At 43.8% G+C, this 19,645-nt stretch overlaps 1 protein-coding gene across 2 annotated transcripts in view; it reads left to right on the top strand.

Annotated features, from left to right (window-relative positions):
* FAT3 (FAT atypical cadherin 3) overlaps window positions 1-17,769 on the top strand; it is a 621,620-nt gene extending 603,851 nt beyond the window's left edge. For both annotated transcript variants that reach the window (XM_037011586.2, XM_073215899.1), the window contains exons 24-29: window positions 973-1,126; window positions 2,937-3,592; window positions 6,684-6,797; window positions 8,797-8,856; window positions 9,435-9,470; window positions 10,092-17,769. In XM_037011586.2, the coding sequence (XP_036867481.2) occupies window positions 973-1,126; window positions 2,937-3,592; window positions 6,684-6,797; window positions 8,797-8,856; window positions 9,435-9,470; window positions 10,092-10,714 (1,643 nt within the window). In that variant the 3' untranslated portion in view covers window positions 10,715-17,769. The remainder of the gene's footprint in view (window positions 1-972; window positions 1,127-2,936; window positions 3,593-6,683; window positions 6,798-8,796; window positions 8,857-9,434; window positions 9,471-10,091) is intronic.
* Window positions 17,770-19,645: the final 1,876 nt, after the last annotated feature.

The following is a 19,645-nucleotide window of genomic DNA, read 5'->3' as shown; positions in this document are numbered from 1 at the left end:
TATGTGGTTGGGCAGAGGGTCTGAAATAGGAAACGTATTGGAAAGCCTATAGATAATGCCTAAAACTAAAATAATCACAAAGTAGCAAAATACCAAGGAAGAAATTCCAAAATACTAAAAGGGATGTCCAGGTCCCTTCTGAGGAGGTGTAAATGGGAAACAGGACAGATAAACGAGACTCACCTGACCATCTGACTCTGAACTATGTGCATGCATACCTTCTTTTAAAATAGCTTAAATTGTTTTTCTAAATAGGGAAAAAGAAAAGCCTCACTAATTATTTATCCCTTCCATCTCTGAAAGGTAAATAATGCTTCGTCCTCTTAGAATCTCACCTACTCTGATATTTAAGATTCTTTGCAGTAGGCACATTACAACCTATTTTCTCACGGTAGGTTCATGAGTAGAAAAGGGGAAAAGATGTGAAAATCATGATCCAAATAGGGGATCAGTGGGTAGGCTGGAATTCTTCCATTACCCTGTGCATATTCAAACTGAGGTTCATTTGGGTTAATAAATATCCTCATTTTACCCACCTCCCCCTCACTTCCTCTCGGAGTGGGAAGTTGGTCCTCAGCTAAGGAGAAGGGGCAGGGGAGCGGGGCTGTTCAGGAAACAAGGCAGCACTGGACCTGCAGTTAACTGCCCCTATCTGGCAACGTCCTGTCTTTTAGGGTAGCAGGGTAGCATCTTGGTGTCTGCTCTGGGAATCTGTCTCTTGGGTACCCTATGCCATTCTCACTAACATTCATGTATGTGGGCAATTAAGTTTTTGTGGACTGGCAGGGAATCTGAATTGTTACTTGGCATTTTTGTGACAAGTTGTGTTCCAAGTTCAAAATAACCAATTTGCTAATCACCTTTGTTGTCTGGGCCCTAAGATATGGTTCAGAAGGGGTGAGCAGGGCACATTCCAGCCGAGCCCATGCCCTCCGTGGCATTTGTGGCTCATAAGGTCCTCTGTTTCTCCAGGCTATCAGTGTACCTGTCTCTCACAGTTCACCGGGAGAAACTGTGAATCAGAGATCACAGCCTGCTTCCCCAACCCCTGCCAGAATGGAGGTTCCTGCGACCCCATAGGAAACACGTTCATCTGCAGCTGCAAAGCTGGGCTCACTGGAGTCACGTAAGTGAGATTGTGCTAAAGTCCTCCATGCTGCTTCTTGTTGCTAAGAGCACAAAACAGTAGGCAACTAACTGGGATAATATATTTACCGCTAATAGCACAGGCAAATGATTAATATCTTTAGATAAAAAGTGCTTATGAGTGACTAACATGTTAACAGGGATTATCTCTGGGTAGTGGAGTTACGGGTAATTTATAGTTTTTATTTTTACTTCCCTGTATTTTCAAAATTTTACTATGTGTTCTGTTATAAAGAAAACAATTCTTTTAAGGAAAGTCATCTATGACTCCTAATATTTCCAGTAAAATTCTGAGACAAACATACTCCTCATTTCCGCAGATCTCATTAACTGGACTCTGCTGCCTAGCATTTTATGATCATTCTGAGAAACTAAAACTTACCTTTCCTTTACAAACCACTTTTCCTCCAAGAAATGAGGGAAATAAAAGTGCTAGCCAAATGGAAAGGGAATGTTTTAAGTTCTTAGTAAAAATGCCACTTTCAATCATCCTTGATCATTTTAGAAGCATATACATGTAATCTCAAGCAAGTGATATTCTAATCACAGATCAGTCTTCTGTATTCATTAAAGCAAATCTCCCGAGGACCTTACCAGGAAATACTTAGCCAACTCAGAATCACTGGATGTAATGTGAAGTAATAAAGCCACATTTATTTTAAAATACTCTGTGATTCTAATTTCCGACTGACCTGGCCTCAATCTGTTCAAATTAGGGAAGTTGGATTACATTTTGAAAGGTGAACTATCAGAAATATAGGTAACCAGTCCTTTTAAATGGACACATCAGAACAATTGCAGGGTAGAGAGAAGTGAAGGAAAGAAGGTCTGTGTTCTCAAATAATGGAAGAAAAAGTAAGACATAAATGTTTGCCTTATAATTATACTCAAAGCAAGTCATGGATTGCTTTGAAGAGAATAGAACTGAATTATTTTCCATTAGAATGTTTGATCACCTTTTCCTGATAATCTGCAGCATTAGCATTAACCTTTAACATAAACATAGAATTAGGAAGATACATAGATATGCAGCCCTTTACCCACCTACCTATGTCCTCTTCACCCTCACAGCCCAGAGACCAAAAATTACTGTAACCATTAGAGGAAAATGTCAGAACCAAAGATTTTTTTCCCTTGAAAGAAACTCTATGTAGAGTATATAGGTTCAATTTGCAATTCTACAATTGCTCTTAAAATCCCAAAAGCTCTGAGAACTCAAAGGGTTGAGGATAAATTAGTGGTAAACTAATTCAGTGGCAAAACAAAACAAAACTGCTCTGAGACTATTTCTAGTCTTTGTTTCTCCTGTTTAGTGTGAAGATCCATATGTTTTACTGTAGAAACACTGGTCTATTTGACTACAGGGTCCTATGCAAGCACCAATTCCTGCGGTGGGGTGGGTATTTTATATAACATGAAAGCTATGTATTGTATGTCATTTCTAAATTTGCAACATTATAAATTCTGAAATGCATCTGGCCCCAAGGATTTGGAGACCAGTCCCCCTTCATGGCGTCTGTTCTTTCTCTTTCTGCGCCCTCCCTGCCCGCCCATCAGTCTTTACCCAGCCCCCACCTGAATAGGGTCAGACTATCCAGGAGAACCCCTTAATTCACCCTTACTGCCCGTGCACACATACACCATCACCCCATTCGTGTCATGCTTCCCATACCCCTGAGGGGCATAGTTTTCCTTGCAAGAAGTCAGTTGCATCAGCTCCAGGATGCATGCTTGCACTTTGTAGAGGGCCTGATGTTTGAGTGGGTGCTTTTGTGTGTTTTGTGGCAAAGGTGTGAGGAAGACGTGAACGAGTGTGAGCACGAGGAGTGCGAGAACGGCGGCGCGTGCGTCAATGTGTTCGGCTCCTTCGTGTGTAACTGCACACCTGGCTTCGTGGGCCAGTACTGTGGGCTGCGACCCGTCGTGGTGCCCAACATCCAGGCCGGCCACGCATACGTGGGCAAGGAGGAGCTCATCGGCATCGCTGTGGTCCTCTTTGTCATCTTCGCCCTCATCATCCTGTTCATCGTCTTCCGCAAGAAGGTCTTCCGCAAGAGCTACTCGCGCAACAACATCACGTTGGTGCAGGACCCCGCCACGGCCGCGCTGCTGCACAAGAGCAACGGCGTCCCGTTCCGGGGCCTGCGGGGCAGCGGGGATGGCCGCAACGTCTACCAGGAGGTGGGGCCCCCACAGGTGCCCGTGCGCCCCATGGCCTACACCCCGTGCTTCCAGAGCGACTCCAGGAGCAACCTGGACAAGATAATGGACGGTCTTGGGGGCGAGCACCAGGAGATGACCACGTTTCACCCGGAGTCGCCCCGCATCCTGACAGCCAGGCGGGGTGTAGTCGTGTGCAGTGTGGCCCCCAACCTTCCCGCCGTGTCACCCTGCCGCTCAGACTGCGATTCCATCCGGAAGAATGGCTGGGACGCGGGAACTGAAAGTGAGTTGGAAGTAGTAGTGTGTCTAGATTCCATTGGTGTTTACTGGGAACCTTCAATGTGCCTGACACTGTGGGAGGAAATCAGGGAAGGGAAAAAGAACCCGCCTGGACAGAGCACTCATTCTGACCTGTTCTGGCATTGAATGTTCACACCAGCCCTGAAAGATTGCTGGGGCTCTTAACCCTACCTGCCGACAGTTGGATAGAGAGCGCGCACGAAGTGCCCAAGGGCACCTCAGCTTCCCTCTTTGGCCCTGTTCAGTCTCTTCTGCGTGGACTGGTGTCAGAAACATTTTTCAAAAATGTACATTAGATCATGCTGCTCACCTGCTTAAAAACCTACATGAGTGTTGCTATTAAAATGCATCTACTTTCCTTTGTTGCTCACCAATCACCAACTCCATTCACCTCCTCTGTGTTCTTCAGCAAGTCAAGGTCTTTTCCACCCTGGGGCCTTTGCACCTGTGGCTGCAAGCTGTGCCCCGCAGTGGTGCCCAACACCCAGGCAGGTAGAGGATACACCAGTTCAGGCTGCCAGACTCTAAAAACCCATGCTCTTCTCACAATAGTGCACCATTTGTCAGTAAGTGGACACGTTTTAACAGCAACATTTGTGCAGATTTTTCAGCAGGTGACTGGCATGGTCTAATTTACATTTTTGAAAGATGGCTCTGTCTGATGCATGGAGAAGAGACTGAACAGGACCAACGAGGGAGAAAGCAGAAAGACCAGATAGCTTCTGTGAAGATCTAAGTGAGAGAAGGTGATTGCTTTCCCTGGTCTATTTGACTACGGGGTCCTATGAATTAACACCAGTCAGGATGAAACTAAAGCAGGCTCCAGCGTAACCTATGGCTTCTCATCAGGCCAAATGCTTGATGTACCAGCAGCAGAAACACCGTGGGTGGCAGGTGTTCCCAGGGGGTCCTAGGACTATGATACATGTCAGGGTAGGGTGTTGAGGGAGGCTGGTTTCAAATGGAGCTAGAGAGCACGTGCAGTCGAGGAGATCAAGGGTGTCTTCATAGAGGCATGGGGCATTCCTCCTGGTGTTTTTAAGCCTAAGGTAGGAAACTATTTTGGTAGGAAACTATTTAGAGGGCCTTCCAGAAGCAGGAAGCAGTTTGATCACTATGAGTGGCACAGGAACTGAAGGATTACCCGAGGGGAATCCGGCTCTGTTGATCAGGAGAAAGGTGAAGCTGGAGGTGAGAGTTTGGACATCCTGTCTCTGCAGGATAGTTAAACCTCTCAAAGGGTGAGCTCCTGAGGGAGCAAGAGCCGAGGGAAGATGGTCAAGCTGGGCCTCCAGAAGAACCTTGGAGAAGCCTGCACATGGGAGGTGGGCAGGAAGGAAGACAAACCCTTGCCAACAGGAAGAGCAGGGAGAGAGGACAGAGCTGCTGTGCAGAAGCCGAACCCTCCAATAAGTTGTCAAGGACACAAATTAAAATTAAATATTAAATACAGGGCAAGTCACTGGTAAAAGGAGAGGTGCAGATGGAGCTGGGTCCAAAGCCTGTGCTCTTACCAGCGCTTCTTGTGGGAGCTTTAGCAGGAAGGGGGAGAAAGGATAGGAGCCAGCAGGGTTTCTTGATGACCCAGGACGCCTCAGATCTTTTCTAGGGCCGCCCCACCCACACCATCTGCTAAGTCTGCCTTTCTGTAGCCACACTTAAATTTTAAGTCCTGCCCTTGGATTTTAACCATGAATATATTCCCTCTCAAATTATCTGTAGAGTTAGACTTTTCTAATACCTTGCCAACCCACTTGCTAATGGAGAGACTTTTTTTTTCCCCACAATTTTTCAAAAGCGGGTTTGAGTAAACAGAGAGCTGCAAAAAGGAATTTTATGCAAAGCACTGTATTTACCAGGGCAGATCTGGGGTCATTTCCTGCCTTGTGTTCTGGGCAAAGCCTTATACTTTTCCGAGGCCCATCTTCCTATTTTCTGCAGCAGGGCTGCTAGGAAGTAAATTTCTACCTGCTGTCTCTCTCCACCTATATCAGTTATTTATCCAGCTCATCTTTCTGCTGTGGCTTCGGTATCCAACAGCAGATGCAGAGCCACAGTGCCTGCTGCTGACATCACCCTTTGTGGAAGAAACAGCGATTTCTCTAGCCTCCAAGAGGAACAACTGTTCCTTTAATCACACATCACTGCCTCTTCATACCATCATGTTACGTGATGATTTGCAGCTTTTCCTGGTGATCATTTCCCTCCACTCACTTCATAATGTGACAGCTTTATTTCCAGAATCTACCTCAGGCCAAAACTCACATTTTCCCCCAAAGTATTGTTGGGTTTTTATTGAATACATTCCGTTCTTTGTTAAGCAAGGCAGAGTTAGCTGGCGAGACAATCTCTAGGCTACTAATTCATTTTACACTTGACAACTTCAAGATATGAGTTGTTTTTATTGCTTCCTTTAGTCCATCAAATAAGAAAGTAGCCCTGTGTGTGTGTGTGTGTGTGTGTGTGTTCAGGCTTTGTATGGCAAAGAGGGAGGAAGTGTGTGGATACAAGCAAGCACTTCCACACCACTGACTGCCCTCCTGCCAAGAGTGCGGAACACCGTCATTTCCAAATATGATGTCACGCTGCCCTCTAGGAGGCAGAGCTGAGAACTCCATTCCCCAGAGATGGAAGTTCTGATAAATGTAATGGTGTTCTTGCCTGTAAAATATTTATACCCCTATTTTAAAAGTAATCCCATTTAACCCAGTGTTGACACCACATCGGTTCATGTAAATGATCTGAATTAACTCTGAATGGCAAAGAGCAAGCCAGACACTTCATCCTCGTCTTCCTCTTCACTTGTTTCACTTTGAGGAGGGAACAGCTACTTTCAGCTGTCAGCTCTTTGGAAGCTCATTTACCACAGGTTAAGGGTTTCGAATCCATAATGTAAACCACTTGATTGACAGACCTTTGCCTCCCCATGGCACCATCCATTTTCTGTTGTGGAGCTAAATTATTTTCTCTAAGCAAATGAAAAAGCCCAAGAAGTGAACTCTGGGGTTGCCCGGGCTGGAATTATGCACAAGGTAACTGGTGTCATTTCTGCTCTCTTCTTGCTGTCTGTGAAGACAAAGGGGTTGATGACCCGGGAGAAGTGACCTGCTTTGCAGGCAGTCATAAAGGCAGCAACTCTGAAGTTCAGTCCCTGAGCTCCTTCCAGTCCGATTCTGGTGACGACAATGGTAAGAAGTTCCGGGATTTGTTCCCAGGCTCGGTTCTTTTGCCTGTGCTGCCAGTCAGTAGTTGAGAGGAGGTTGTGGGACCAGTTTTGTGACCTGATCATGGGCTTTTGAGCGTGTTCAACAGCTTCTTAGGTTGACCCATTGGCGTCACTGGTCACAGAGCATCTATAGAGCTGCAGCTGAGCAGGCCCGGGGATCTGTGACAGAGGTTGACGAATGTCCTGGGACTCCACTGATGCGTCCTCTTCAGTTTGGTTCATGATGAAACTCTCTCATTCCAAATGATATTTAGCAAACTGTGGCTTCTTTCTGCTTTTTTAACTAACCGTATCTCTTCACTCATCAATGTGCATTCAACGTTGCCATCATTAGGAATTTGATCAGAGGCAAGACCTCCTTTCCCATAGAAGTGACGTCTTACTCAGTTAAATGCCTTATAATCATTTGGGGTCATGGACCTTTGCAGAATCTACTGAGTACTATGGATCAGCTCCTTAGAAAAATGCACATACACCCAAACTGTTGAATGTAATTCCATATGGTTCGTGGACCTCATGGATACTCCAAAGCTACTATTTTGACCTCTTGTGAACTTAAATTTATGGAGAAGGTGCAAATGCTGGACTGGGTTTTCTGAGTTAAGGAACCAGCTTTGGAGAACGGGTTGCTCTCCCCAGGGCAAGGGAGGGAAGCACAAATGGTCATAAAACAGAGCTGACTCTATGGCAGTGAACCAAGAGTAGTTTCAAATAGTCGTCCACAGAGAGTTAGCCTTACTGTAGTCTATAGCATACTGCCATTTTCCCATTTTACATAATTGGCAAAAATGGAAAATTTAGTGACTTAGGTAATTGTTCAACCCATAAACCTTTGCTGCGTTTCTCCTTTGTGATGAGCCCTATGCTGGGCATTTTGTGCCCAGAAGTACAAAATGAAAACAACACAGCCTTTACCCCCCACCCCCGACCCCCAGTTAAAAATAGGAACAGGTGAGCTCCAAGGCTATAGAAGCAATCACAGAAGTGAAATAGTCTGCTTTCGGCACCCGCACCACCCAGCTCCCCTACCCCAATACCCGGCAGTCCTGAGAGGTAAAGAGTGGCAGTGTATCTAACCGCTGGGATAGCAAACAATGTAACAGTGGCCTTCTGATCATTCTCAGAAAGTTGGATGCCTCCAGACCCTTCCTGCTCTCCTCCTCTCCAACCAGAAGAAAAGAAATGGTGGTTTGCACTTTGTATAGAAGCTCCCAGGAACAGATAGTTTCCAAACGCCAGGCAGCAGCCATGGGCACTGCTGTGCATGCCCTTAGGGTCAAACACTTGACCTTTCATGCTTAACACCCCGTGTTGGTCCTGCCTAAAGCAGGTGGGGGTAGGAATTTTCAACAAACTAGTTTTAATCCTGACCCCCTCCCTACAAGCTGCTGGTATCAGGTGCTAAGTCAACCCATAGAGAGCTCGGAAATCTCCCTCTCAGATTCTGCCAAATGCTAATGTCTGTCCACACTCTACCCAGCGGAAGCTGGGCTTCGGGTCATTCTGCGCTACTGGTGGTATCACGTAAATGTGAAGCCATCAGTCCTGCAAAGGTTATCCTCCATCACCAGCTTGGGTTCAGAGCAGCATGGGTGTCCAACAGATCATTATCCTGGGAATAGTGAGGCCTTTCCTCTGGGAGCCTTTGGGAGTGACTAATTGGAAAACAGCATGAGCATGGCGAACCACTGCCTTCGTAGACTGACTTCCCTGGGCCCGTTAGGTGTAAATTATGACCCAGCAGTCCCAGGAGGACTGGCCCGGAGTTGGCTGCCTCTTCTCTTCCATTCCAAGTGTCCCCAAGACTCCCAGATTCAAGTGTCCACTGTGGGGAGGGTGTTTGCATGCTGTGCCTTTATTGTTGCTGCTTTTGTTAAGAGAAGTTAACGTGTACTTGAAATACGTAACTAACCTGAAGCTGTCCTTCCCCCTCCCTCCTGTCTTCTTTTCCTGGCCACAAGCATCCATAGTGACTGTCATTCAGCTTGTCAACAATGTAGTTGACACTATAGAGAATGAAGGTATTTGTTTTTTTCTTCCATGGCATTTCTTTGTGTAAAAGAGCTACCCTTCGGGGAAATATTACTTCCATGTGACTTTGGACTGGGGGTGATTTTCATCAGTGGGCAACGGAGGGGTCAGTAACAGGCAATTTCAAAGGAGACACTGGATGTTTTCTAGGGAACTGAGTAAATTTTATAATTTTGAAAAAAAATAATCCAGTTCATAGTTTTTTAAATATGTGTGGTACTTTTTTAAATAAAATCCCTTCCAAGAGAAGACCCAATTAATTGGAATCCAGACTAATGCTAAGTTTATTCTTATATTCAACATATTCATTGAGCACTTACAATGAGCTAGGAATACTTAGGAAATTGTTCAAAGCTATAATATTATGGGGACTGATTTCAATCAGGTAACTTTTATTAGTGATTTAATACCATTAGGGCTAGCATAGGTGGGATTTATCATTGTATTTCCTAAATAACAATGGGAAGAAATAGGAGCATGTTTTTTTCAAGTCATCTAAAATGTTCTGTTTCACCCTCTTCACCTGGCTTGGGTTGTCAGTTTTACTTTTCACTTTATATTTAAACAGTGACTGTCATGGATCAAGGACAGAACTACAACCGAGGTGACTCTGCCACGACCCCAGCATAGCATTTTACTTAGGCATTTCGAATTGCTGAGTTCAAACCTACCCTGCCCCTTTCCCTCCCTCCATCCTTTCTGAGATTCTTTGATCTGAATTTTGCATGTTCCAGGTGTTTTATGTGCTCGGTACTGGAGGTGAACACCATGCCAGTGTCCCTCTGTCCCTCCCGCTCCTTCGCTTGTGATTCACTCATCTGTGTGCACATCGCCCAGACTTCTGTGGGCCACAGTACAGCTCATCTCTGCATCTCTCTCGAGCATGTGGCCAGCCCAGTGTAGGGACAGGAAGAGGGAATGTGGGGAGGGGGCCTTAGAACTCTTTCCTCAGCATGCCCTGGCTAGCCATCTCTTAGGGCACTGGCACGGCTGGGGGTGAGGCTCTGCAGCCACGAGGCGCCATCCCTCAGTCTTCATCACCTTGTTTTCCCAGAACCAGAGCATGGCTGGCCCCTGATAGATCCTTATAGAGAGCATGCACGTGACCCTGGCTTATTAGGGTCCCTGGATGTTAATTGCATGTCAGGTACCTTGGCTGCTGCTTTCTGAGCCCTGCCCCAACTCAGTCTGGAGGGAATTGACTGTCGTGGGTTCTCTCCCACAGCCTATCACTGGGACACCTCTGACTGGATGCCGGGCGCCCGCCTGTCGGACATAGAGGAAGTGCCCAACTATGAGAACCAGGAAGGGAGCTCTGTGCCCCAGGGCAGCACACGCGAGCTGGAGAGTGATTACTACCTGGGCGGCTATGACATCGACAGCGAGTACCCACCGCCTCCGGAAGAGGAGTTCCTGAATCAGGACCAGCTGCCCCCACCCCTGCCGGAGGACTTCCCAGACCAATACGAGGCCCTGCCGCCCTCCCAGCCTGTCTCCTTGGCCAGCACCCTGAGCCCAGACTGCAGGAGACGACCGCAGTTCCACCCCAGCCAGTACCTCCCTCCCCACCCATTCCCCAATGAAACGGACCTGGTGGGCCCGCCAGCTGGCTGTGAATTTAGTACTTTTGCCGTGAGCGTGAACCAGGGCCCTGAGGCAACAAACCCAGCAGGCAGTGTGTCCCTCTCCTTGCACAATTCCAGAGGCACATCGTCCCTGGATGTGTCAGCTAACTGCGGCTTTGATGACTCCGAAGTGGCCATGAGTGACTACGAAGGTGTGGGAGAGCTCAGCCTCGCCAGCCTGCACATTCCCTTCATCGAGACCCAGCACCAGACACAGGTGTAGAGGGGGCGCCCCGGGAGCTTTGCCCTGTTTGTTAGGGGAAGCAGGAGACTGGCTGGGCTCACGTCTCCATAGAGAGGAGCGTGTTGAGCCAGGAGGAAAGACGGTATTTTCCGCCAGGAACCACTTCACAAGTCATACAGTCACAAGCAAGCTCGACTCCACTTGGGTGACAAGGAACCGCTTAGAAATAGTCTCTGGGAGGTGACAGATAACCCTTGCAACATGTCCCTGGGTTCAGGACCAAGAACGCGTGCTGAGTTTTTAAAGGGGAGAATAAATTTCACCCGCTGAGTTACACAGTCTATCTTGTGTGGCTTTGTGCAGTATTGTGCCCTGAAAAGTGTTACAGCATCAGTTCTTACAGTATTCATAATCGGCAACAGGCAGAAAGGCATTGTTGCATGTAAGTTTGAGCCATTGTGGGGGAAATGAAAATAGTAGTTATGATTGTTGGAAAAGTATAGTCTTGTAGGCAAAAGAAAAAAGAAATATTATAAAACAAATAAGAAAATGGGCTAAAGCCTTTAAAATCAACTCTTATTTTATTATTATTATTATTTTTTTTTTAGTAAGCTGCCCAATTTTCAGCTATAAAACTAGATTTGGGTAACATGGTTAGTATGCCTAGTTATTTTTGTTTGTTTGTGTTAAGCATCCAATATAGTATAGTTGGATCTTAAGATCTTTGAGAAGGGTATCAATGAAGAGGAATGTAAGGATATTTGGGTTCCATTTTGTGGGTTGGGAAGAAAGTTAACATTGTTCCAACAGTAAAAAGAATGTGATTATCTGTTTTCATGTTTTCCAGCAAATATTCCTGCTGTAGCTACAATTTATCATTGCTGCAGAAATAGGCCTTTGTTCTAAGAATCAGGAAATGAAAAGAAAAAATATATAGTAGTATTTTGGTACATTGTTCTCTCAAATGAGGTGTTTTGGAGGTTTAAGAATTCACAGACTCCGATAAAAATAGAAAATGTGATACGTTCAAAGTTTTCAGCCAGATAATCACAATTCTTGATAATGCAGATAAAATTTGACTGTTATTCTAAACTGGTAGCCTCATCACTATAAATGCAATTACATTTTAAAAAAGCAAGAAGTAGATTAGTTCTTGTCTATAAATTATGATAGTGTGTATGTCTGGGCCTATGTACAAATACGTGCTTGCACTCCGTAAGGCTGCTCTTGAGGGAGGCTAACGTAAAGGTTTTAGGATATAGACTGTGTTGAAAATCCTGCCAGCAAGGCAGAACTTCCAATTTCTCTGATCTCTATGATGATAGAGAAACACCAGATGCCATATTTTACTCCGGTTCAGTTAACTTTATTTTGGTACTGCCATTTATATTAACATAAAGCAAAACTGTACTTTTTAAAAAATAATATTTTGTTACAGTTTTCCAGAACTAAACTCTTATTTGAAAAATGTGTAATGTTCAATTACACCCTAGGGTTCTCCTCTCATCTGACATGTGGGCTTTGACCGTAAGTTTCCAAAATTGACAGGGAAATCAGTCCACTGGAAATACAGTAACCCAATACTCAAAGCTTAAAGCTGACAAGTTGAGTGACTTTGCTCTTTGCTTCAATCACATTATGGCCGTGTGCACAGTGGCCATGGTAAATAAATGCATATTTGCACTATCTGCTTCATGAGCAAATCTCTGTGTCCACAGTTTCTGATATGGCATTGGTGTATAAATTGTACTGTCTTGAGCCTGTGTATTGTCCACTCAGACATATTTTTAGTTGTTTCAGTTGTGTTTAATACACTTCATTGTCAGAGTCAGTGTTTCTCAAGTCTGTCGTGATGAAATTCCTTTTCATTCCTAAGCTTCCTGAGTACAAGGATACACTTCACTGATTTTTCAGCATTTCTCCTCTTCCTGTCTCTTGGTCGGACCTACTCATGGAAGCATTATCCGCACTGTGATCTTGAAATAAATGAATTTCACTAAGGCTGCTTTTGAGAATAAAGTCTTTGGTATTTTTCTTATATAAGAAGCACACTTGCAGGAATCACAGAGAAAATGGCGAACTAATGGTCTAGAAGAGAATCACAGCTATGCTTTTATTAATGCAATGACATAAAAACCATCAAAGTAAAACCAACAATTCATTTCTTGCCCCCAGGAAATAGCAGGACGAGATTAATGCCAATGAGTCACTGCTGCTTACACAGCATCTCCGTGAGGTGCAATGCCTGGCTGACACAAATGAAGGAATAAATAGATTCTAATGTGGTTGTGAAGTCACCCAAGAAATTTTACCCACTCTTTGCTCTGACCTATAAAAAAAAAAATACCTCTTTCTTCAGGATATCTTCCCCTGGTTTTCTACAGAATAGCTCTGCAGCTAAATGTATACCAGACAAGCATGTGTTATGTTTTGATACAGTACCTTCAAACACATGATACCTTGTCACTTTTTGAATAATTAGATTTCCGTATAGATTACAAAATGGTTTGCAGTAATCTTGCAGGCCAAAAAGTGGGATGGCCACAGATTCAGAGCCAGAAGATCCTTAAGATCTGCTTGCCCAATCCCCTTCTTTTATGAAGAGGAAACATGGCCAGATCGGGGAAGGGACTTGCCCAAGCTCACACAGGAACTTAAGTAGCTGAATAAGGAATAGAGCCCATCCTTTTGGCCAATATTCCTTCTAAACAACATTGCTCACCACTAAACTGCGTGGGGCATGGTACCTGTCTGCTTCTGCTAGACCTTCTGATTCCCACCATTCCTGCTTTGAAATATGCCAGAAAAGAGATCTCAGGGAGAATATTTCTCCAGAAGCCTCACGATCTCATGTTTCTCTGCCATCCCTGTAGGAAACATGCAGTAACAGAATCCAGGCATTTCTTTGGACATTCATGAAAGTGCTGCTTTTGCCAAGTGAATGTTTTCTAAAATAAGGATATAATGATAATTACAGAATGGAACTCAGACCAGTCATCAATTATAGTGCAACAATGATTGAAATATCACTTTTTGGGTGCATTTTTGGCTTTTTTCCCCCTTCTGATCCTGGTGTTTGTTCCTACCCCCTCAATCATGTTGAGCCATGTGAAAAATGTTTTAGCCAATTAGTGTCGTTGCCTTTTTCCTAGCACTTATATGCTACCTCCTGGAAGCCATTTTCCATAGCCTGTTTGTAGGCACTTTACTTGTCTTGCACACATTATGGTCAGGCTGACAGCAGCTGGACTGTTGACATTTGTCATACAGTAGCAGAAGTTATGGGGCTGTATAAGATGAAAAAAGTAGGAGTTTAATTTATTTGCTTTCTTCTACAAGTATTTTGTTGCTGAGTTCCAGTCCATGCTAGCTTTCCATGTACTCACATCCTGTCCTTTCATGAAATGCCCCTGTATAAGACTTAGGAACAGGAACAGGTTAAGTCTATGCATCTGAGGTTTACCCAGTCAGACAATCAGTGTGAAGGCCTGGAAAGAGGATTTATGATGCATTCCTGGAACTTACTTAGCACTGCCCTTGGGAATCACTAGCACCATCTGGGGAAATAAAAGCAAGTAAAATACACATACCATTGGCCAAGTCCTGCTGACTCGCCACCCCCAATAATGCTGTGTCTACATAATAATCAAAGTCAGGGGAACTGAGAAAAGAGATTATCAAAATAAATCATTGAAGACCCAGGAAACACTCCCATTTGAAATCATTCCCAGAGACCTAGTGTTCATTTTGCAGGGGTTGCCCGGCTAATGGTCTAGTTCCTTCACTCTGCTACCCTCCCAGTGCCCAGATATTGCTAAAGTGGTTAGACTTTTCTGTTTTCTGTTTTCTCCTTTCAAACCATGAGAAGTGGAGATTTGAAGAGGCATTTCTTCAGAGTCATCATTTTGTGTGGTCTATGAGAAGGTGGTTATGTGTTCTTGCTGGGGTTTGTCCTGCAATAATCAACTGCACATGATGCTGGTGAAAATCCACAATGTCTTTAAGCTTCTGGTTGGATCATTCTAGGGTTTAAAGTCACCATTTGTGGGCCTGGCATCAGTTAATATTTAGCCAGCTGGCTAAGAGATAGTAAAAGAATACGATTTTCTTTCCTTATGTAATAATGAAAAGCAATAATTACAAGTATGTAATATTACACAAAGGCCATAATTAGTCTCTTCCAATGTTTAGGATGCACTAGAGAAGCGTAGAGTTATGTGGAGCTTGTTTGAACCCATTCGTATGTACTGTAGTGCCCTTCCAGCAAACGAAAACCTGAATCGCTACTATTAACAACTTTATGAGCCCATACTACTGCATTTTGGGAGGTGACAGATGTGTTCGGAAATGGAAACAGTTCTTTTTAAGCACTGTATCAGAGAGATTGTCTTGTAAATTTACCTGTTACAAACAGGCTGGTTTGTAAAAGATGTATGTTTTTGGTGTTTAAAATGTTTATAAAATTGTATATAATGGTTTCAATTTTCCAGGCTTTTGTAGATAACTGACTGTATTTGATGCCTATCAGGATGCTTTGATTTGGGGGCGGGGGGATTAAATAGAATTCTAAGTCATCCATGCTGTTGGTCTGCAAACTTTTGAAGTAACTACACACACATGCACCAACGATTTTCTATTTGAAAATGGTGTTTTTTTAGTCATTTCAAAACGTACTGGAACCTTTCTTCGGTTTCTTCTGTTTTCACTTCACTCTGTTTCCAAGAAAATGTTTTTTATTGACATTTTTTTTTAAACGAGTGTGTTCTGCCCAGTTACCAAGGACCTGATTTGTATGCCATTTCAGATTCAGATGGCGTGTATCATTTCTTCATACACCTGTGCACCCACCTGAACTTGCACACACATCACACACCAAACTTATGCAAAGGGGAGAGTGAGCGCTACAAGTGAACCTTGTCCCTTATGGAAATGGATCATTTCTGCATATATTGCTGTTGGCAGTATTCAGTCTTGTGTTCTTTTTCTAGAAAATGAAAGAAAAACCAACAAAAAACAAAAAATGACAGCAAAAAAAAAAAAAAAACCCCAACAGTGTACAGGTTTGTAACTGCCAAAAATTTGATGATTAAAACAAGTTTTCGAGTAAAAAGAAAAAAAAGGAACGTAACAATTGTGTGTACTCTTCTTACGTGTTTCCTGTAATTTGTCTTCCGTTGACTGCTCACAGGTCACTTAGGTGGTCATGGTCGTGTTTTGCAGAGGATAAGGGGCTCTTTCAGAGGCTCTACCTCCAGAAACATTTCCATTGGTTATGGTTCACCTGTTGGAATCTTAAGTAGCTTCTTACTGGGCACATGCCCTTTTGGGTTTTTCTGGAATGAGAATTTTCTGGAATGGAAACAGCACCGGAGGCTTGGACAAATAAGGGGCATTGAGTCCCACCTCTGCAGAAATCTCACCACATCCCCACACCTTCACAGCAGCTTCTCCAGTCCTCGGATCCCTTAAAAAAAAAAAGAAAATCCAGAAGTTTGAGGCATCATTAGCCCTTTTGTTTTCCTCTGAAGAGCTCTAGAAAAATTTCTATGCAGCGTAAAAGTAAAAATATATACAAGAGAAATGAAGAGGAGGGACAGATGGGTCTTTCGAAGAGAGTGATATGACAAGAATTTAGCTGAGACCGACTGGGAAGGGCGGTCTTCTGGAGCAGGGGAGGCCCAGCCTCTGCCTTGCCTTGGGAGGCAAGTGGTGAGAGGCCAGGGCCAGTGGTGAGAACAGCCCAGCCCCAGGCTGACTGGAGTAGGGCCTGTCTGTGCCAGCAGCGCCGCTCCACCTGCCCCTCCCTGACCAGGATCCTGGAGCCACTCTCCGTAGAATGGTCCCTGGCTAGGCATTTCATTTCTCCTCCTCTGAAATCCTGACCAGGCTGGCAGGATTTGGGGTGCTGCTGGATACAAGAGAGGGGGCACCAATTAGTTGCATTTGCCTACTCCATTTGTATAACTACTTCAATCATGGCTGATCTCAAGGTAATGTGAACTGGCCACCCATCCCTGAGAGTCTTGTAAGGCTGTATTAGCCAAGTCCAGCACATTACCAGCTCCCCACTGGACCATAGGCTGCTTGAGGGCAGTTATGTCCACTGTCTGGTTCCCAGTACAGTACTGGCCCTCGTTAAATGCTTCTGACTGCAAATTTAATCAGTGATACCTCTAGCTAAATCCCCTTGACCTCACAGATCCTTCCTCCTTTTGGTGAATTTAGTAACTGCAGCGAGGATTCCAAAGAGAGGCAAGTATTGCCGTGCTCCAAGTCTGCTTTTCTCCTCAACAGCACAGTGAAGTGTTCTCGAATCGAGCACCATGAAAAGATTCATGTCCATGTCTTTCATGGGGCCACCTTTAGCAGAACGAGAATTTGTTTAAATCTCCACCCAAACCACCAAAATGGTAGAGCAACCAATCCAGAGATGTCAATCAAGAAATAATTTTGGTCTGGTGAAAAAAGAGGAAAAGAAAAAGACTTTTTATGTCTGTCTTCATTCTCTGCTGGTTCTTTGAGATAAAAGGGCTGGTTCCTAACTTGGAAATCGGTCAGGTGTACCCAGACCATGCCCAGTTTTGATGGCTCCCTAGAGGACCGAGGACCAAGACTCAGCATGTAGTTGTGCTCATGGCTATGAAATATTGCCAACCAGTGGGGCTCAGTAGATACTCAGTGCCCACAATCTCATTAGAGGCTGGGCCCATTGGCCAGGCTGACTGAAATTCCAGACTTCCGGAAGGACTGCAGGTGATCAGCATAAATGATACAGAATGGTGAGCAGCCCTCTTGAAATGCACATTCCCAGACATGAACCCAGGACCGACCTTGTAAGCAGGCCTGTCAGCAGATAGCATGGGGCCTGCTAGTCCCTGCAGAGTTCCTCTGGAATTTCTACCAAATGGATACTCCTCTGTTTGTCCAAACTCCTAGCAATTAACAATTTCCATTTTCCATGGGACCTTCCATGTGACCTGCACTGTATTATTCTTCAGATCTTTACCTGCCCTTTTCTGTGTAAACAAACCATCACCAACACAATTCAGCCAAACACATTCTGGGTAAATGCAAGCTACTCAATAGGATGACGCTATTCAATAGTGATTTGGGCAAAAATTGTCATCTCTAGTCACTAATTTTGAATAACTTTTAGTTTTGCTGCACAACAGGGCAGTTTTCCAACCTTAGTCTTCATAAAGCATTTTATTTTGTACCAGTTCTCAAAATTCTTCCCATTTTTGTCTCCCATCTTTTGCTTTTAAATTTTAATTAATTTTCAGCCGATTGTGCTTGCTCCATACTGTTTTTTCATAAAGGAGATTTAGAACAACTTCATATCTAGCAATAAATGATAACTTGGGACAAACTGGCACAAAAATTAAAACATCCTAACAAGCTGAACAGGAGTAAGTAGCTTAAAAATAAAAAATTTTAAAACTTTTTAAAGTGTGCCTTTTATTTTTTGTACTGCTCTTTCTCTTTCTTATCTTTTCTCTTCTTTCCTTTCTTTCTCTCTCTTTTTCCTTTCTTCCTTTCTTCCTTCCTTTCTTTTCTTCTTTCTTCCAAACTAGTGCCAAGTTCATTACAAAAATAAGAAAATGAAGACAGTCAGAAGAAGATCATAAAGAACCCCTATATGTCTCCCACATGATCACTTGTATTACATCAGAATGTATTCTTTCAGGCCATTTTCTATGTAGATCTACAGAAATGCATTTTTTAAAGAACCTTTATGAATATACTTTTTGAAATTTTTAAAACTATTTCTCCAAGTACTAGATGACTACTTGCTCATCAAATGACAGCAGCAATACAGAGTCACCCAAATCAAAGCATGAAAGCCCCCTTCACTTTGCTACTGACATTCCCATGCCATCTCTACCTCCAAGGTAAACAGGAACATTTCTTTAACAATATAAGGCATTTCTTTTTTTTTTTTTTTTTGGTATCATTAATCTACAATTACATGAGGAACATTATATTTACTAGACTCCCCCAATCACCAAGCCCCCCCCAAAAAAACCAATTACAGTCCCTGTTCATCAGCGTAGTAAGATGCTGTAGAATCACTACTTGTCTTCTCTGTGTTGCACAGCCCTCCCCGTGCTGCACCCCCACATTATACATGCTAATCATAATGCCCCTTTTCTCCCCCTCCTTATCCCTCCCTTCCCACCCATCCTCCCCAGTCCCTTTCCCTTTGGTAACTGTTAGTCCATTCTTGGGTTCTGTGAGTCTGCTGCTGTTTTGTTCCTTCAGTTTTTTCTTTGTTCTTATACTCCACATATGAGTGAAATCATTTGGCACTTGTCTTTCTCCGCCTGGCTTATTTCACTGAGCATAATCCCCTCTAGCTCCATCCATGTTGTTGCGAATGGTAGGATTTGTTTTCTTCTTATGGCTGAATAATATTCCATTGTATATATGTACCATATGTTCTTTATCCATTCATCTACTGATGGACACTTAGGTTGCTTCTATTTCTTGGCTATTGTAAATAGTGCTGCAATAAACATAGGGATGCATCTGTCTTTTTCAAATGGGGCTGCTGCATTCTTAGGGTAAATTCCTAGAAGTGGAATTCCTGGGTCAAATGGTATTTCTATTTTGAGCTTTTTGAGGAACCTCCATACTGCTTTCCACAATGGTTGAACTAGTTTACATTCCCACCAGCAGTGTAGGAGGGTTCCCCTTTCTCCACAGCCTCGCCAACATTTGTTGTTTGTCTTTTGGATGGTGGTGATCCTTACTGGTGTGAGGTGATATCTCATTGTGGTTTTAATTTGCATTTCTCTGATGACTAGCAATGTGGGGCATTTCTTTTTAAAGGCTTTATATACAATTCATTCTCTATCAAGTACTGTTTTGTGATCTTCCTTGATAATTTCATTTTTGCATGTTTTCCATCTTCCAGCCCCCTTTGGCCTAGAGGTTCCATAAGATGCAAACAGCTTTCCCAGGCATTTT

This window comes from Manis javanica, chromosome 11, assembly GCF_040802235.1.
Source record: "Manis javanica isolate MJ-LG chromosome 11, MJ_LKY, whole genome shotgun sequence".
NCBI lineage: Eukaryota > Metazoa > Chordata > Mammalia > Pholidota > Manidae > Manis > Manis javanica.
This window is presented reverse-complemented; position numbering and strand designations above follow the sequence as displayed.